Here is a 20146-nt window from a genome sequence, read left to right as displayed (position 1 = left end):
CGAGAAAATAAGAGAAACTGAAGGAAAATGGAAAATTATATAGAGAGAAGAAGTATGAAAAGTTATACAATTAGAAAATGTATCAAAAAGTTCTTCAATGAGTTAATCCCATTTCTATTTATAGACCAAGATAAAAACGACACTTGGCAACATTCTAGAGGTCTTCCGGATGCTTCTTCACCAAGGAAGCTGGAGGAAATGAATTTTCGCACGAGCCCTAGCAATTTCGCATGATGGTGCGAAGTGGAGAATGCAACAGCTTCCTTTTCGTTCTTCTGGAGCGTTTCGCATGACTGTGCGAAAATTTCGCATGGTCATGCGAAACCGACAATTATGCTATTCCGACTCCTCTTTACAACTTTTCTCATTTCTTCATGTTTAATCCATCTCCACCACCTTCAATTAAGCTTCAAAGCTTGGTTCAAGTGCATTTCCTCTTCCTCATGACCACATTATGTACCCTCCTCCATTCATTTTCCATTTGTCACTCCATGCTTCAAAAATCACCTTAAAATATCTCCAAAACTCAACAAAACACCATTAGTATCACTTGCAAGGGTAGTAATGTATTACTTGGGCAAATTAGGCATAATTACTACTCAAAAGGTGTAAAACACATGAAAGTTAGTATCTAAAATATGTGGTTTTTGAGTAGTAATCATTCCCCCCAACCAACACATTGCTAGTCCCTTAGCAATGGTATAACAAAAAGAAAAAGAATATTACTCAAAAAGAAAATCTTAAACTCATTTGGACAATGTGTTTGAAAATCCCATAGCACAAATGGTAAAAAATAAAACACACCTCACCATCCATAGGTGTCNGGCATTGCATAAGAATTCCTTGTTGTTCTTCTTCCGGTACACACTTCCTAATGAGTTGATCAGCACAATACTTGTACAAAAATGGTTCCTCCCAATAGTATGCATGCACCTTGGATAAGAAAAATCTTCTCTCTTGAATAGTCCATTCCTTAGGTAGTTCTCTAGTGACTAGATAATTTGCAATATGAGCATACCATGGATTGGTGTCTACTTTCAAAAGAGCATCATCAGGAAATTCTTCATTGATGGGGGGGCTTTCCGGAATGTGTTCCACAGAAATTCGGGATAGGTGGTCAGCTACCACATTCTCTACACCTTTCTTATCCTTTATTTCAAGATTGAATTCTTGAAGAAGTAAAATCCAACGAATTAGTCTTGCTTTAGAGTCTTTCTTGTTGACTAAATATTTCAAAGCTGAATGGTCGGTGAAGATCACTATAGGAGCTCCAACAAGATATGCTCTAAACTTGTCTAATGCAAAGACAACCGCAAGCAACTCTTTTTCAGTGGTGGTGTAGTTCTTTTGTGCCTCATTAAGAGTTTTACTTGCATAGTAGATAACATAAGGTTTCCCCTCATCTCTTTGCCCTAGAATTGCTCCCATTGCTTGATCACTTGCATCACACATAACTTCAAAAGGCAAGTCCCAATTTGGTCTTCTCACAATAGGTGCAGTGGTCAATAGTCTCTTCAACTCTTCAAAGCAATGTTGACAATTTTGATCCCATTTGAATTTGGCATCCTTAGCAAGTAAGGCACACATAGGTCTTGCTAGCTTAGAGAAATCCTTGATGAAACGTCTATAAAAACCTGCATGACCAAGGAATTGTCTAACTTCTTTAACATTTGTTGGTGGTGGTAGATTCACAATTATCTCTATCTTTGCTTTATCCACTTCGATCCCTTTCCTTGAGATAACATGACCTAAGACAATGCCTTTTTCTACCATAAAGTGGCATTTCTCCCAATTTAGCACTAAATTTTTCTCAATGCATCTTTGAAGTATTGTTTCCAAATTTGAGAGACAATCTCCAAAATCCTCACCATAGATGGTAAGGTCGTCCATGAAAACTTCCATGATTCTCTCTACCATGTCACTAAAGATACTTAGCATGCATCTTTGAAAAGTTGCGGGAGCATTGCATAAGCCAAATGGCATTCTCCTATATGCATAGGTACCAAAAGGGCAAGTGAATGTTGTCTTCTCTTGATCTTCCAAGGCAATCTCAATCTGAAAATAACCAGAGTAACCATCAAGAAAACAATAATAAGGATGTCCCGAGACCCTCTCCAATACTTGGTCCATGAATGGAAGAGGAAAATGATCCTTTCTTGTGACAGCATTCAGTTTTCGATAGTCAATACACACTCTCCATCCCGTGGTCAATCTTGTAGGAATAGATTCTCCCTTTTCATTTTGTACCACGGTCACTCCTGACTTTTTAGGTACAACTTGAGTAGGACTCACCCAAGTGCTATCCGAAATAGAGTAGATAATTCCAGCTTGTAACAGCTTAAGTACCTCATTTCGAACAACCTCTTGCATGTGAGGATTCAATCGCCTTTGAGGTTGACGAATTGGCTTAGCATTTTCCTCCAAATAAATGTGGTGAGTGCATACCAAAGGACTTATCCCCTTAAGGTCAGAAATGGACCAACCAATAGCTTCTTTGCATTTTCTTAGAACTTCCAACAAGCTAGCTTCTTGTTGGCATGATAATTTTGAAGAGATCACCACTGGAAACTTATCTTCCTCAAGGTATGCATATTTTAAATCACTTGGCAAGGGCTTGAGATCGAGCTTAGGTGATCCTTCCTTCTTTTCTTCTTCATCATTGGTTAGAGATAAAGGCTTTTCTTTTGCTTTCCATTGCATAGGATGATTCATGGAGGTAATTTCATTAGCTTCCTCAGTTTTTTCTTCTTGCTCAATTTCTTCAAATTCTTCATAAGCCTTCTCCATCTCTTCCTCCCTTATTCCTTCCACATGTTCTTCTATAAGAGTATCAATCAAGCAAGCTTCTTCTTGTTCATCCTCATCTTGATTTGGATGTCTCTTGCATAGATGAAAAATATTCAGCTCAAGAGTCATATTCCCAAAAGTGAGCTGCATTACCCCATTTCGGCAATTTATTAATGCATTTGCTGTGGCTAAGAAAGGTCTTCCAAGAATGATTGGAACATGATTAGGTTCTCTTGCTATTGGCTCCGTATCAAGGACAATAAAATCAACCGGATAGTAAAATTTATCCACTTGAACCAATACGTCTTCAATCATTCCTCTTGGAATTTTAATTGACCTATCTGCCAAAGATAATGTGATAGAGGTAGGCTTGAGTTCCCCTAGCCCCAATTGCTTGTACACCGAATAGGGAAGAAGATTTACACTTGCACCCAAGTCAAGAAGAGCTTTCTCTACATATGTATCTCCAATATTCACCGAAATGGTAGGACACCCTGGATCTTTATATTTGATTGGAGTCTTACATTGGATGATTGCACTAACTTGTTCAGTTAAGAAAGCTTTCTTGTTGATGTTCAGCCCCTCTTCATTGTACATAAATCTTTGAGGAACTTGGCATAGGGAGGAACTTGCTTGATCATGTCTAGGAGTGGTATGTTAACTTTGACTTGCTTGAGAACTTCAAAAATCTCAGTTGCATTATTTACCACCTTCCTTGATTGAAGAGCTTTTGGAAAAGGTGGAGATAAGAGCCTATCTTTCTTCTTAACCTCTTCATTGACAACCTCATCTTGCTTTGGTCCATCATCTTCATTCACCTCTTTCTCTTTTTCTTGTTCTTTCACATTTTCTTCTTGTTCCCCTCCTTTATTCTCTTTTGGTTTTGGCATAGGTTGATCAACTTGTTTTCCACCTCTTAAGGTAATGATTGCCTTCACTTCATCTACCTTAGCCAAATTTTCATTTTTTTCTCCAATTTCATGAACTCCCCTTGGATTTTGTTGGGGTTGTGAAGGGAATTTTCCTTTTTCTTGCACCGTATGCATACTTGTGAGTTTGGAAATAGCAAGCTGCATATTATCAAATTTTTGTGTGAGATTGGTTTGCAAGCTATCAAATTTCTGATTGAAAGATGTCTCCACATGATCCATCCTTTGATTTAATTGAGTATTGATACTCTTTTGATCTCCAATGAAGTCCCCCATCACTTTACTCAAATTCACTATAGCTTGTTCTACCGGTGAAGCTTGAGGTTGAGAAGTTTGCATGTTAGAAGAAAATTGTCCTTGTCCACTCTTCCAAGATAGATTTGGATGATTCCTCCAACCCGGATTATAAGTGTTTGAAAATGGAGAATTGTTGGAGTGTTTAACAAATCCAACAACATTAGCTTGCTCCATAAACATTTCTCTAACAGCTGGTATGGTGGGGCATTCGCTCACTAGATGTTCACCGGATTGACATATGGAGCATTGAGCAATTTGCATTGGAACATCATTAACCACTTTGATTTCATTAGCTCCTCTTGCTTCAAGTTCTTCCAATCTCCTTGATAGAGTTGCCATTTTTACTTGCACATCTACATCCTCATTCAAAGTGTACATTCCCCTTTAGCATTGTTTTGGGGCTTGACTTTGCTGGAGTCTTTTCCATGAGGTTCATCCCATGATCTAGATATTTCAGCCACATAGTTTAGAAAATCCATAGCTTCATCAGGACTCTTGCTCATAAAGTCTCCTCCACACATGGTTTCTAGCAATTGTTTCATAGCCGGTGACATACCTTCATAAAAGTAGCTTACCAACATCCAAGTGTCAAAACCATGATGAGGACAAGCATTGACAGCCTCCATATATCTCTCCCAACAAGCATAAAATTTTTCATTCTCCATGGCCACAAAATTGGAAATTTGTCTCTTCAGTCCACTAGTACGATGAGCTGGAAAAAACTTCTTCAAAAATTCAGCTTGTAGTTCAGGCCATGAGCGGACACTTCGCGGTCTCAAAGAATTCAGCCACACTTTTGCCTTGTCCTTGAGAGTGAAAGGAAACAATTTAAGCCTCATAAGATCAATTGATGCAGCCCCTTCTTGAAAAGTATGACATACTTCTTCAAAATCCTTTATGTGAGTGTAAGGATTCTCATTCTCCATTCCATGGAATTGAGGAAGAAGTGGCACCAAATAAGGACGGATGATCATTTGCTCACTAGGAGGAACAATGCATGATGGTGCACTCATTCTCGGTGGATGCATATGGTCCCTCATAGATCGATACAAATGGAAATTTTCTTCATTTGGACCATGTTGACTTAGTTGATCTTCACCTTGAGGTTCCATTGTATTTTAGCAATTCCAATATTCAGCACTTGAGTAGATGAATTAGTTCTTTCCAACCTTCCCTTAGAATTTCGTTCCCAATGGAGCATACAAGGGTTCACCTACACAGCAACAAAAGAAAACCAAAACACAACAAAAAAAACAAAAGAGAAAAGAAAAAGAAAAATGAAATCTGGAAGAAAAATAAGATGAAAGTGGAGAATTGGTAAAGAGAACTTCACCAATCTTGTGATGTGGATCACAAGGGTTAATCCTCACCAAAGAAAATGCCTCAATCACCTTGGCACCATCCCGCAACGGCGCCATTTTTGATCGCTCATATTTTGTCGTTTATTGGATCAAAACAAAATTTATAACCTAATTCACTATTCTATAGCAATTTGTACCCGATCAAAAAGTGGTTTTAGTACAAACTACCGTAGTATAGTGGTATTTAGGTATCGTCCACAAGGATGGATTATTCTCGGTAATTAAGGCTTGAACGAGATGATAAGAAATGATGGTGATCAAGTGAAATTTACTTGAAATTGCATGATAAATTCTCAGATAGCAATGTAATTCAAATTGAATTGAAAATGAAGTGTAAAAGAGAAGAAAATTTATAAGATGTGAGATTCTCGGAGTTAGGATTTTCTAGAGAGCAATTTCCATGGTGAATAGGTGTTGAGATCTAATTTTCATCAAGTTAGATTGAAAACCTAAATTTTCATCTAAACCGATTTTTGATTTAGCTTTAGATCTAGATCTAATTTCTCTTAAAATTAGGTAATCTAATCCAAGAGATCAATTTGAATCATAAATTCAATTCATCTTAAACTATCTTCCAATGATTCACACAATGCAACTATTCAATTTCATCAAATCTAGCATTAAGAATTTGATGAATCTACCTAGCTTGCATTGTAGCAATCATTCAAGACAATTTGAAGAGAAAAATCCCCAAATTTCAATTAATCAATCAATTGGATCTAATTACCTTTACAATTCAGGCTCAATTCTCTAATTCACCATAGATCTCGCCTTTAGATCCTCTCTCCTCTGAGAAAAACGTGATTTAGCCACTCATGCTTGGAGATTTGATCTCACAAGACATGTTTGGCTACCGAGAAAATAAGAGAAACTGAAGGAAAATGGAAAATTATATAGAGAGAAGAAGTATGAAAAGTTATACAATTAGAAAATGTATCAAAAAGTTCTCAATGAGTTAATCCCGTTTCTATTTATAGACCAAGATAAAATGACACTTGGCAACATTCTAGAGGTCTTCCGGATGCTTCTTCACCAAGGAAGCTGGAGGAAATGAATTTTCGCACGAGCCCTAGCAATTTCGCATGATGGTGCGAAGTGGAGAATGCAACAGCTTCCTTTTCGTTCTTCTGGAGCGTTTCGCATGACTGTGCGAAAATTTCGCATGGTCATGCGAAACCGACAATTATGCTATTCCGGCTCCTCTTTACAACTTTTCTCATTTCTTCATGTTTAATCCATCTCCACCACCTTCAATTAAGCTTCAAAGCTTGGTTCAAGTGCATTTCCTCTTCCTCATGACCACATTATGTACCCTCCTCCATTCATTTTCCATTTGTCACTCCATGCTTCAAAAATCACCTTAAAATATCTCCAAAACTCAACAAAACACCATTAGTATCACTTGCAAGGGTAGTAATGTATTACTTGGGCAAATTAGGCATAATTACTACTCAAAAGGTGTAAAACACATGAAAGTTAGTATCTAAAATATGTGGTTTTTGAGTAGTAATCAGGTCTACATAGGCGTTTTTAATTGGAGTATGAGATAACTAATTTCACACAAGGAAGTCTCTCAATTGAGGAATATTTTTCTGGTTTTCAAACTATTTGGACTGATTATTCCGACATTGTTTATGCTAATGTTCCCGTTGCAACTCTCTTTGTTGTCCAAGTAGTGCATGCAACCAACAAGCGAGATCAATTCTTGATGAAGCTATGACCCGACTTTGAAATTGCACGGTTTAATATGATGAATCATCATCCTACACCATCTCTGGATGCCTGCTTGAGTGAACTTCTGCGTGAGGAGCAGCGTATCGTAACTCAAGCTACCATGGAACATCGGGCTAATGTTAGTGCACCTATTTTTGTGGCTTATGCAACACAAGGGCGGAATAAAGGTCGAGACATGCATGCTGTTTAGTGCTTTAGTTGTAAAGATTTTGGTCACATTGCTCGGGATTTTCCCAAGAAGTTCTGTAACTACTGCAATAAACAAGGTCATATCATCTCTACTTGTTCCATTCGGCTTGAAAGGAATCAGGGTACTACTTATCATGCCTCACCGGTGCCTCTAGTTCTGTTGCATTGCCTGCTGCCTCGTCGATTGTTCCTATTCCTGCTCTTATAGTCTTAGCAAACCCAAACACACTCACTCCTGAAATGGTACAACAAATGATCATTTCTGCTTTTTATGTTTTTGGGCTCTCAGGTAATCATACAGTTTCTTCCAAGCCATGGTATTTTGACACTGGAGCTTCTAACTATATGATGAATACTGTTCTTTCTCTTTCTAATGTCAGAAATTATGATGAAAATCTGAAAATTAACATTGCTGATGGTAGTTCTCTGTCTATCAGTGCTGTTGGTGATCTTTCCTCTTCTTTAACTGATGTTTTTGTGTCTCCCGACCTCTCCACAAATCTTATTTATGTTGGTCAATTGGTTGATAATAATTGTAATGTCAATTTCTCCCGTTCTGGTTGTGTTGTGCAGGATCAAGTGTCTGGGAAGATGATGGCAAAGGGGCCTAAAGTGGGACGACTCTTTCCTCTTCATGTTTCTTCATCCACTATTATTCCTAGTTTTCTTTTACTTTCCTTTGCATGTAATGTTGTTGGTTCTGGACATAAGATGTGGCATAGATGTCTTGGCCACCCAAACTCTTATGTACTTCGTACTTTGTTTAATTCTGGATTATTGGGAAATAAAACATGTTCTTCTCTTGATCTTTCTTTCGATTGTACGTCATGCAAACTTGGCAACAATAAAGTTCTACATTTTTCTCATTCCGCATCTCGTGCCTCACAATGTTTTGATATTATACATAGTGATGTTTGGGGGATTGCACCTATTGTTTCTCATGCACATTACAAGTACTTTGTTACTTTCATTGATGACTTTAGTCGCTTTACTTGGGTTTACTTCATCCGGGCTAAGGTTGAAGTTTTTTCAATCTTTAAGCTTTTTCTTGCACTTATTGAGACTCAATTCTTTGCCAGCATCAAGGTCTTGCGCTCTGATTATGGCGGAGAATACATGTCTAATGAGTTTCAAGACTTTCTTCAAAGCAAATGGATCATTTCTCAGCGTTCTTATCATTCGACACCACAACAAAATGGTGTTACTGAGAGAAAAAATCACAACCTTCTTGATGTGGTAAGAACTCTTTTACTTGACTCATCGGTTCCTTCTCGTTTTTGGTGTGAAGCACTTTCTACTGCGGTTCATTTGATTAATCGCTTACCTTCTCTTATGTTAAATCATGTTTCTCTTTTCTCTAAGTTGTTTGGTCATTCTCCTTTATGTTTTGATCTTCGTACATTTGGTTGTGTTTGTTTTGTGCATCTACTTACTCATGAACGACATAAACTTACTGTTTAGTATGTTAAGTGTGTTTTTCTTGGTTATGCTATCCCTCACAAGGGTTATGTTTGTTATGATCCCTATGCTCGTCGTATACAAGTTTCTCGGAATGTGATTTTCTTTGAAAATCAATGTTTCTTTCCATCTTATGTTGAGCTGCCATCTACATCTGTATCTCTTCTGCCTAGTTTTTTTGAATCCCCAACAATTGTGGAAATGTTCAAACCTGATTTTGTGTATGAAAGACGTAGTCGACATGAGTCTGATTCCACTTCCTCTATGCCCCTTCCGATCTTGACCCGGCGCCTGATGCTGCTCCTACTTCCACCACTCTTTGTCGGTCTACTCGTCTTTCTCGACCTCCTGATTGGTATGGATTCTTCTCTCTGTCTCTCTTGTTGCTACTTTATCCACCATTTCTATTCCCTCTTGCTACAAACAAGCCATGGAACATGAGTGTTGGCAAAATGCAATGTAAGCAGAACTTCAAGCACTTGAGGAGAATCATACTTGGGTATTGTTCCTTATCCTCTACAATCAAACCTATTGGGGAGTAAATGAGTTTTCTCTATAAAACTTCATTTTGATGGCTCTTTGGACCGGTACAAAGCTAGCCTCGTAGCTCTGGGTAACGAGTAGGAATATGGGGTTGATTATGAGGAGACATTTGCTCATGTTGCCAAAATGACCACGGATTGAACCATCTTAGCTATTGTTGCTTCACAATCATGGAAACTGTGAAACCAAGGTTTGGTTAATCTTGATTTTGATGATAACAAAACAAGGTTTATAACTAATGATCATATTTCAAGTGTGATTAGGCAAGACAACTTCCAAAGTGGCAATCCAAAGACAAATCAATCCAAGGAGAAATCATGAAGAAGAAGACCACCTCAAAGAGAAGAGTTTTTCAAGACCAAAGCTTCTTAGGATCTTTTTGTAAGGTTGTTGGTGCACTAGGACTTTCATGCATTTCATTATTTATTTATGCACCAAAATCATCCAAGAGTAATACTGTTTTAAATATCTTAAGAATTGGATGATTTCATGCTTTCAAATAAAACCTTGTATTAAATGATTTTCAAACTTGTGTTAAAAGGTTTTAAGTTGAAAAAGGTTGAGTGTTGAGCCAAAAAAAATGGCTCAACCGGTTCAACCGGTCGACCGGTTGTGCTCGTCCAGTCGAGGACCGGTTGAGGGAGCTAAAAAGTTTCTCTCTTTCCCAGTGGCTTCCTCTTCCTGGTCAAGGTTGAACCTCAACCGGTTGAGGTCCGGTCGAGGTCCAGTTGAGGTTCGGTTGAGGCCCAACGGTCACTTTTCCTAATGGCTAGTCAACCGGTCGAACCCCCAATGGCTAGTATGACTTCTTTTTTCTATAAAAAGGCTCCAAACTTCATTGTTTCACAAGCTAAACCTTCCCAAATCATTCTTGATTATATTTGAGCCTTGGAAAAGTGTTTTTGAGTGCACCATTGTTTCATAACTTGCATATCTTTAGTGCACCATTCAATCCTAGTTTTTCTTGTATCTTTGAACCTAAAGTTCTAATACTAGGATTTTGAGAGATCATTATTTGTATATCTTTGTGAGGAATTTTCTCAAGTGAGGGGTATCACTTGAGAGGTTGTTCAAGAGAGGGATATCTCTTGAAGAAGTGTAAAGGGTGCTTGGAGCCAAAAGTCCAAGAGGGTGAATTGGAACCATAATCCAATTGTAAAGAGATTGGAAGCTTGGTTGAAGCTTCAAGATAGTGGAACCCTCACTCGGTTAGGAGGTTGGGGAGAGTGGACGTAGGCAAGGAAGTGCTGAACCACTATAAATTCTCGTGTTTGCACACTCTCTTCCCTAACTCTTTTAAATTGTATGCAATTGTGTTTATTTTGTTTATTATATATTTGCATATAATTGTCTCTTATTTTTGCATAGTTTAAATTTGTGAAAAAGAGACCATCACCCTATTTACACCCCCCCCCCCCCCCCTTCTAAGGTGATTACCATAGTTTGGATTAGCCTCAAATTTCTAACAGAAACTACATCAAATGGATGTAAAGAATGTTTTTCTTCATGGTGATCTCCAAGAAGAGATTTACATGAAGCTTTCCTCTGGTATGACTATTTTTTCTCCTCATGATGTTTGTAAGCTAAAGCGTTCTTTGTATGGGCTCAAGTAAGGGCCCCGAGCTTGGTTTGAGAAGTTTCGCAGTACAATTCTTTCTTTCAGTTTTACCCAAAGTCAATATGATTCTTCCCTCTTCTTCCACACGTCTGCGTTGGGTATAGTCCTTTTTTTAGTTTATGTGGATGATATTATCATTATTGACACTAACTGTGGTTTGATTACTAAGCTTCAGCAGATGTTACATACAACTTTTCCATATGAAAGATCTTGGACAACTCATATACTTCTTAGGATTGGAAGTTCATTATCGGGCTAGTGGTATTTTCGTGAACCAACATAAGTATATTCAAGATCTTATCACTTTGGTTGGTTTGTTGGACACTTCTTTTGTTGATACTCCTATGGAGGTAAATATCAAATACAGGAAAGATGAAGAGGACCTTTTGGATGATCCTACTCTCTATCGACGTCTGGTTGGGAGTCTTATCTACTTGACCACTACTCGACCCGATATCTCCTATGTTGTTCATCAGGTCAATCAGTTTATGACTTCTCCTCGACATCTCCATCTTGTTGTGCATAATCCGTTATCTTCGAGGTTCACCTACTCGTGGGTTATTCTTTCCTACCGGCTCCTCTCTTCGACTTGTTGCCTATAGTGATGATGATTGGGTTAGGTGTCCAGATACACATCGATCTACTACGAGTTGGTGTATGTTTTTAGGTGATGCCTTAATTTCTTGGAGATGTAAGAAACAAGATCGTGTTTCTAAATCATCTATTGAGGCCGAGTATTGTGTCATGTCTACTGTTTGTTCTGAAATTGTATGGCTACGCGGTTTTCTTGAGGAGCTTGGGTTTCCTCAGACTACTTCTACACCTCTTCATGTTGATAACACTAGTGTTATTCAGATTGCCACCAATCCCATTTTTCATGAACGTACCAAACACATTGAGGTTGATTGTCATTCTATTCGAGACACCTTGGAAAGTCGGGTGATATCTCTTCCTCACATCTCTTCTGATCTCCAAGTAGCTGATATCTTCACCAAAGCTTTGACTCGACAGCGGCATCAATTTCTTTTTGGCAAATTGTTGCTGGTTGACTTACCAACATCAATTTGAGGGGGGATGTTAATGTTACCATATACAATTTAGGAATCATATTGGCTGTACATATAGGAATGTTAATGTTATCATGTACAATTTAGGAATCATATTGGCTGTACATATAGGAAAAGATTAATAGATTGGTTTACCATGTATTTGTTGATGTTACCATATACAATTTAGGAATCGATTAGACTCCGTGTATAGGATATATATTTGTATATAGATGGATGTAGTAAAAATATATATATAAAAAAACGAATCATAGCTCTTCGTTTCTGTGGAGTTTTTTTTTTAGTATTTTGACAATCTAACCCATGGGCCCTCATCACAGTATTGTTGAGTCGAAGATGAATGTGAGGACAACCAACACCCGTGTACCTCTCAATCTCAGGAATCCTGAACTTGGCCCGTAAATTGGTCACTGATCTACTATCAAGATCATATGAGGTGTTGTGTCAATGCAACTATTACAAACTTTAATGTAAATAAATCAGTTTAAGAAGATAAAGATAAAACAACCCATACAAAGTTTTTGACGGTACTAAACCAATATACCTAGATGAGAGAAAATTCTTCTATTATATAATAAAAAAATATTATAAAAGATAAAAACTTGATATAACTATTGTGTTCTTGAAACATTTACTTGGCAATTGTTTTTGAGAATAATTTTTTGTTCTCTAGAAAAAAAAAAAAGGAAAACAACTTTGACAACCAAAAACTGTTTTATGTTCTCAAAAACAAAAAAATATGGTGTTTTCAATTTTTAAGAACAGAAGATATGATGTTTTTAGAAAACATATTTTACTTGTTTTCTATTATTTTTATTTGTTTTTTAAGGGTTATTTTAAAAAATAATTATACAAACATGTAAAATATTTAAAATAAAACATTAGACATGAAAAATATTTTTAAAATATATTTAAAAATAAATTAAAAACATTTTAGGTTTTTAAAAAAACTTTTATTTTATAAAACATTATAAAATAGTTTTTAAAAATTGTTCTAAAAAACATTTATCAAATAGATCTATAATGTTTCCTCAGTCTTTATATTTACACATTAAACCATGACCCACTTATTTCACATATCTTCCTATTCTTACCCACATCTTTATCTACTTAAAATTCAATTTCACAACTTTTCCCTTATGATCTAAATTATTTATAGAGATATAATGTCTTTCCTTATTTGGTAAGAAAGTCTAATATTGTAATAATGTATAACTTAAAAACTATTTTATATAATATTTTTTATTAGAAAAAAATTATACTAATTAGGAAGTAGAGATACTATGCACCGTTACCATGAGATATTCAAGAAATGAAGAAATTGGAAAAGAAAATAAATCGCAAGTGAAATAAGTAAGGTATATTCCTTATCATAGATGAATCGAAGGACATTCAAATAACTTCATGCACTGCAATTGATGGACATCTAAAATCATCCACAATTCTCCCCGCATTTAGGTAATTATTGAATAGTATTGGTTATACACAACCCACTTATTAATACTCTACACGACACGGGAGACATGAAACCGACAACCATGATAATTATTTGTAGCCACCACCCTAAGTGCCGCCAATTCTTCCTCTCAAGAAAGGTAGATACACTGTGCATAACCTGCAATTAATCCAAGTTGAAAACCACAATTTCAGGTCATTGTGGGCACAAAACACACTAAAGTTTTCAATTTTGAGGTTGGAAAGAAGAGAGAAATACTCACTGGGGTTGATAGTGGTGACTCTTCCGGTGTTCTTGAAATCGCAGCTCTCCATGGTGCGACCATGGCTTTGATAGTAACTGTTCATGGCGTAGCTTGCATGTGACCACACGCTGTAGGGGATGGAGCAATCCCCTCCCTTTTGTATCGCTGTGCAATCCACACCGGTGGCGCATGCAAAGTCTAAATTCAACTGCAGCGAGGCAATGGGGGCGCCGCGTTTAGGAACGCACCATGTTTTCTCCCCTTCAAGAGGCTGCATAGCAAATTGAATCCTCATGAAAATCCATTCATTTATTAAGTAATGATACACAAGGCGAACGGATTTTTACAACTGAAAATCACCTGGGCTGTCTCAAATTCCTGCTCTTGCTGGCCTCCTCGTAAACAACCCGACTCGTAGACGGGACTGAAGTCGGGTTTCAACAGCCCAAAATTCTGCTCTGAAGGGCCCGGTTTCTGGTTCTCGTTGAACAAAGCGAAAATGTAGGTTTCCAAGGGTTTTCCAGGCATCAGTGGCGTCCCTTTGCCGGAGGTAATATGCTTGATGAGGTTTGCGTTATAAAGTTTGGCTTCCTCCATCCCAATACCTCTGCCGGGGTCACCCACCGACGACCACCCGGTTTCGCCCACAACAAGGCTGACGTCGCCGAAACCCGCGCTCTTCATGGCGGAGTAAACAGAGTCGACCATAGCATCGAACATGTTAGTGTAGGTAAGCCCAGTTGCCTGGTCGTGTGCGCCCTCGTTTTCACCGAACAACAAGAAGTTCCTGAGATCCCCAGAGTATGCAAAGTAGGGGTAGGGGTTCACCGTGAACGGAGAGTTGGTTTCCCGGTGAAATTGGAGCATCGGGATCAATAAGCTCTGTTCGAATTCCATCGCAAATTTACCAGAGCTGGGTGGGCTGGAGCTGGCCATTATACTGAAAGGGTGAGGAGTTGTGACCTTAATGTCATTGATGCCAGCGGCTTGTAGAGCCGCGTGGATCGCCTTCATCGCCGGAACGAGGTTTACGATGAGGTCACTAATGCCGGACATGGTGATCTCGTTACCAACACAGATGTAGTTGATTTTGGTTTTTTGGTAGAATGGGACGATGTTGGTGGCGACCCAGTTAGTAGCCTCGTTGGGGTGAACGAGTTTGGGGATATCCAAATTGACGACGGTGACAGTCAAGCCAATGCCAGTGTTGGCGAACGCGTTGATGATATCGGGGTTGGTGTCGAAGATCTTCACTCTGTCAAAGATGGTTTTATCTTTGATAAAGGCCGCCACTTCAGATGGTGATGCCAGGTTGTCTGCGACAGTGCCGTAGTTGACTCCAATTGAATACACGGCAGACAAGTTGTGGAAGAGAACGAGGAGGAGGAGGAGAGACGGTAGTTTTGCCGCCATGGTTGCAAGAGGAGGGTTCTCAGAGCTACACACGTTAGGGCTATGTCGTGGCTCTATATATACACACATGCATGCAATAACTTACTTGTAATTCTTTTTGGTAAGAGAAGCAGATCCTCCATCTCTTTGTTGCGGTCCAATTCCTGGTTTCCATGAATTTCTATATAAGGGTTTCCACCATTAAATTCGGACGATAATAATTTCCTTTTTGCTTTTGTCCTCTTGGTAACAAACTTAATTTATAATTTGATTTTATAAATTTGATGAACAACAGTCCAAAAAGAGACTCGGATTTCACCTTCCTATTATAGAATTTTCTAAAAATATTCTATAAAAATTTGGAATTTTTGTAATAACTTAATTAATATTATGGTGCATATATTTGGAGACAAAGGGAGTATTAAAAAGGAATTTAAAGGAGAAATATCAAAACATATTTTTGTCACTTAATTGATCATGTAATATAATTTCACGAGAAGGAAAAGTTGGAGAGAAAATCATTAGAAAATCATTAGAACTGCTTTCTTTGTATTTTTTTTTCTTTTTTACTAATTAAATGCATATCAAGTTGTTTTAAGATTTAAGATATTTTAGAATTTTTTATTTTTAATTTATTATGTGCCTCTTGTTAAATAAGATTATTATTATATTTGTTTGACTTTTATCTTTTTATTTCAAAATAAATTAAATTGACTTTTAAAATTTTCTACTAATTCTTGAATTCAAAATAAATCTACTTGTCCTTTAACAATTTAACAGAGAAACGAATTTGTCATAGATTAATAAAAATATCATCAAGAAAAATTGAATTAGTCGGCTAAATTCTATATATATATTTTACCATTTTCCTTTTTGAAATAAATACCCAACACACATACTTACTATTTTTGTTTCATACTAATTCTATTTTCAAATAAATTATTCTCTCTCTCTCTCTCTCTATATATATATATAGAACTAAAAAATATAATTTGAATAAAAAAATAAATTAATTATTATCTTTTTTCTGAAATTTAGATACTTACATTATAAAGCAACTTAAACAAAATTAATATATTCGTTCAAATAAAATTTATATTATTAGAATTCTAAAATATAAATCATATTCATCTAAATATCCATTAAAATAATAGTTGGTTAAATTCTCTCTCTCTCTCTCTCTCTCTCTCTCTCTCTCTCTCTCTATCTATCTATCTATATATATATATATATAAAGAACTAAAAAATATAATTTGAATAAAAATGAATTAATTATTATCTTTTTCTGAAATTTAGATCCTTACATTATAAAGTAACCGAAACAAAATTAATATAATCATTCAAATAAAATTTATCTATTAGAATTCTAAAATATAAATCATATTCATCTAAATATCCATTTAAATAATAGTCGGTTAAATTATATATATATATATATATATATATATATATATATATATATATATATATATATTACCTTTTTCCTTTTTGAATAATAGATGTAAAATTTTTAAAGAATGTTTATGCAGAAACAAATCAGTATAAGAATCAGTTTGGATAAGAAATAAGTTTTGAAATAAATTTATAAATTTCAAGATTGAAATAGATACCCAACACACATAATTACTATTTTTGTTTCATACTAATTCTATTTTCATATAAATTATTCTCTATAAATATATATATATATATATATATATATATATATATATATATATATATATATATATATATATAAAGAAAAAAATAACACTTAAAAATAAAATTTGAATAAAAAATGAATTAATTATTATCTTTTTCTGAAATTTAGATACTTACATTATAAAGTAACCGAAACAAAACTAATATATTCATTCAAATAAAATTTATCTTATTAGAATTCTAAAATATAAATCATATTCATCTAAATATCCATTAAAATAATAGTCGGTAGATGACAATCTACTCATTAGATATGATGTAAGGATATTGTCATCAGTAAAAATTTGGTAATTTACTCAGTTCTAGATGAAAATTTAGAGGAAGGTGCAATATATTCTTGGGGTTAAGGTCCTTTAGGACTGTAAGAATATGAAAATTGTCTCATATCACCTACATTGATAAATATTTGGTCAAGTACATAATATAAAACTCCAATAAGAGTTTGTTACCATTTAGGTTTAAGGTTGTCTTTCTCAAGAGCAATGTCTTTAGACATATGTGGAGAGAGATTGCATTAAGGTGATATCCTATGCCTCTACAATGGATAGTTTTAAGTATGTGATGCTACATATTGGACTAAATATTTGTTTTGTTATAGGAATAATGAGTGGATATTAGTCCATTTCCTCATTAGAGCTTTTGGTGGATGTCAAGCATATACTCAAGTATCTTTAGAGAATGAGAGATATATATGCTTGTGAGTCTTTATGATGAGTTAGTATTCCTTTCGTAGTTGGAATTGAACTTCAAAACAAACAAATTTTAATTTTTTAAGGTACAAACGAATGAAAAGGTACTCAACTAAGGACATGATATTCTAAAACTTTTTATTTAATCTTTGAAAATTTTTATTTAATTTATAACTAATTAATCAGTTTTTGAATTTCAAATTATTCTTAAAAAATAAGAACATTTATTAAAGAATTCAAAACATTATTTATGTCTATTAATTTTTATAGTCATTATATATATTTTTGGGTTTCAAATTATTTTTAAAAATTGTTTCTCAAGAACAATAATAAACAATGGTATAAATTTTAAGATGAATATATTTTTAAATCACACACTAAAACAGATTTTTTGAAAACTATATATATTGTGAAAGTTTTTTTAAAATGAAAATAAATATTTTAACATTAAAATAAAAACAAATAATTACAACCTTACATTCCTAAATACATACGTAAGAATTAAAATTACCAAGTTGTTTCCTAAATGAGAAATGAGAATGGAAATAAAAGTTTCCATTCCCATTTCTCATTCCAGAGCACGAAACACACCTTGAAGGACATTCAAATAACTGGATGCCAACATCTAACAATGTACATAGTTCTTCGAAAATTTAAATGAAAATTGATTCCCATAGGTTATAAACAACCTACTTATTAATATTCTATGTACAGGAGACATGAAATCAATAATAATTATTCATAATCGCCACTCGTTGACCCACCACCTTCTTCTTCTCCACTAATGTAAGAACAAAGTCCATAACTTGCAATAATCCACACTACACGTCACAATTTCAGGTCATCATGGATATAAAACACATAATGGTTTTTCAATTTTGAGGTTAGAAATAAGATAGAAATACTCACTCGGGTCCTTATGGGTGACTATTATGGTGTTCTTGAAATCGCAGCTCTCTTTGGTGTGACCATGGCTTTGATAGTAAGCGTTCATGGTGAAGGCCACATGTGAACTCACGGTGTTAGGCTCGAAGCATGCCCCATCTTCCTATATACTTGAGCAATCCACTCCGGTGGTGCATGCAAAGTCTAAATTCAACTGCAGCGAGGCTTCGGGGGCTTCTCTTTTAGGACTGCACCACGTTTTCTATCGTTCAAGAGGCTGCATAGGAAATTGAATGCTCATGAAACTACCATTCATTTCTTAAGTAATGACACACAAGGCGAACATATTTTTACAACTGAAAATCACCTGGGCTATCTCAAATTCCTGTTCTTGCTGGCCTCCTTGTAAACAACTCGACTAGTAGAGGACAAAAGTCGAGTTTCAACAGCCCAAAATTATGCTATGAAGGGCCTGATTTCTAGTTCTCGTTGAACAAAGTGAAAATGTAGGTTTCCAATAGGCATCAATGGCGTCCATTTGCCGGAGGCAATGTGCTTGATGAGGTTTGCGTTATAAAGTTTGGTTTCCTTCATCCCAATACCTCTGCTAAAGTCACCCATCGACGTCCACCCTGGCCCGTGGTGATATGCACAGTGTAGATTCATCCTAAACTGTGGCAGAATAGGCTAAAGCAATGGCCTAGGAGTAAGAAGCATCAATAATCCAACATTTGTGAGCTTCTGAAGAACCTTGCTCAATGGCATGTCCAACTGTGAAAACTGTCTTGGTGTCCTCAAAACAAAATGAACAGATGCCTGTGGAGCTCTAAGTCTAAGGTATAAAGTTGGAGGTCTCTCTATGACTTGTGCTACATAGCATGGCTATACTAGAGCATGATATGAGACTAGAGACCTCTCTATGCCCGGTACTACATAACACAATTGTACTAGTGTGGGAGACGAGTAAGTCTGATCATATGGCCGAGAATGTGCCCATGGCCTATACTGGTGAGGTGAATTAGAAGGGTAAGCCCTAGCAAGCTGTGAAATTGACTGATGACGTCCAAGAGGCTTCTGACTAGTAGAAGTAATAGTGCTCACATCTGACATTTGTCCTCAAATTGGTTTCTTTCCTTTAGCATCAACAAGGGAAGAATCAAACTATAATCCTCTTGAAATGTTATCCTTCACGTCATACAACATTGAAACCAAAGATCTAAATTCTATAAAAGGTACTCTGACCACATGTCTAGCAATCCTGGGTTGCAGACTCCTCAAAATCATTTGTATCTTATCTCTCTCTAATGATCTATCAACAATCTCTGTTATCTTTCCCCTTCAATGGGAGATGAAGGAAGAAATAGACTCATCTGATCTTTGTCTCAAAGCCTCTAGTTCTTTCCTCGACACATTTACAACAATGTTAAATGAAAATTGTCACAAAAACTCTTAAGCTAGGTCATCCCATGTCTTACGTAGCGAGGACTCCAAAAATGCGAACCAACATTGGGTTATGCCACTCATAGATAAAGGGAACATGGTGATCATCTGCGAATCATCTATGTTAATGTTACCATATACAATTTAGGAATCATATTGGTTGTACATATAGGAATGTTAATGTTACCATGTACAATTTAGGAATCATATTGGTTGTACATATAGGAAAAGATTGACAGATTGGCTTACCATGTATTTGTTGATGTTACCATATACAATTTAGGCATTAGTTAGATTCCGTGTATAGGATATATATTTGTATATAGATGGATGCAGTAAATATATAAAAAAAAATG

General features: G+C 35.9%; 1 protein-coding gene across 1 annotated transcript; it reads right to left on the bottom strand.

Annotated features, from left to right (window-relative positions):
* Positions 1–13569: 13569 nt before the first annotated feature.
* LOC117917063 (glucan endo-1,3-beta-glucosidase-like) lies at positions 13570–15096 on the bottom strand. Its single transcript, XM_034833288.1, has 3 exons — positions 14044–15096; positions 13702–13954; positions 13570–13598 (listed from the first exon to the last, which is right to left on the bottom strand). The coding sequence occupies exons 1-3, from the start codon at positions 15094–15096 to the stop codon at positions 13570–13572; spliced, it is 1335 nt and encodes a 444-aa protein (XP_034689179.1).
* Between the last annotated feature and the right edge of the window lie 5050 nt (positions 15097–20146).

The sequence above is a fragment of the Vitis riparia genome, chromosome 6 (assembly GCF_004353265.1).
Source record: "Vitis riparia cultivar Riparia Gloire de Montpellier isolate 1030 chromosome 6, EGFV_Vit.rip_1.0, whole genome shotgun sequence".
NCBI classification, from domain to species: domain Eukaryota; kingdom Viridiplantae; phylum Streptophyta; class Magnoliopsida; order Vitales; family Vitaceae; genus Vitis; species Vitis riparia.
This window is presented reverse-complemented; position numbering and strand designations above follow the sequence as displayed.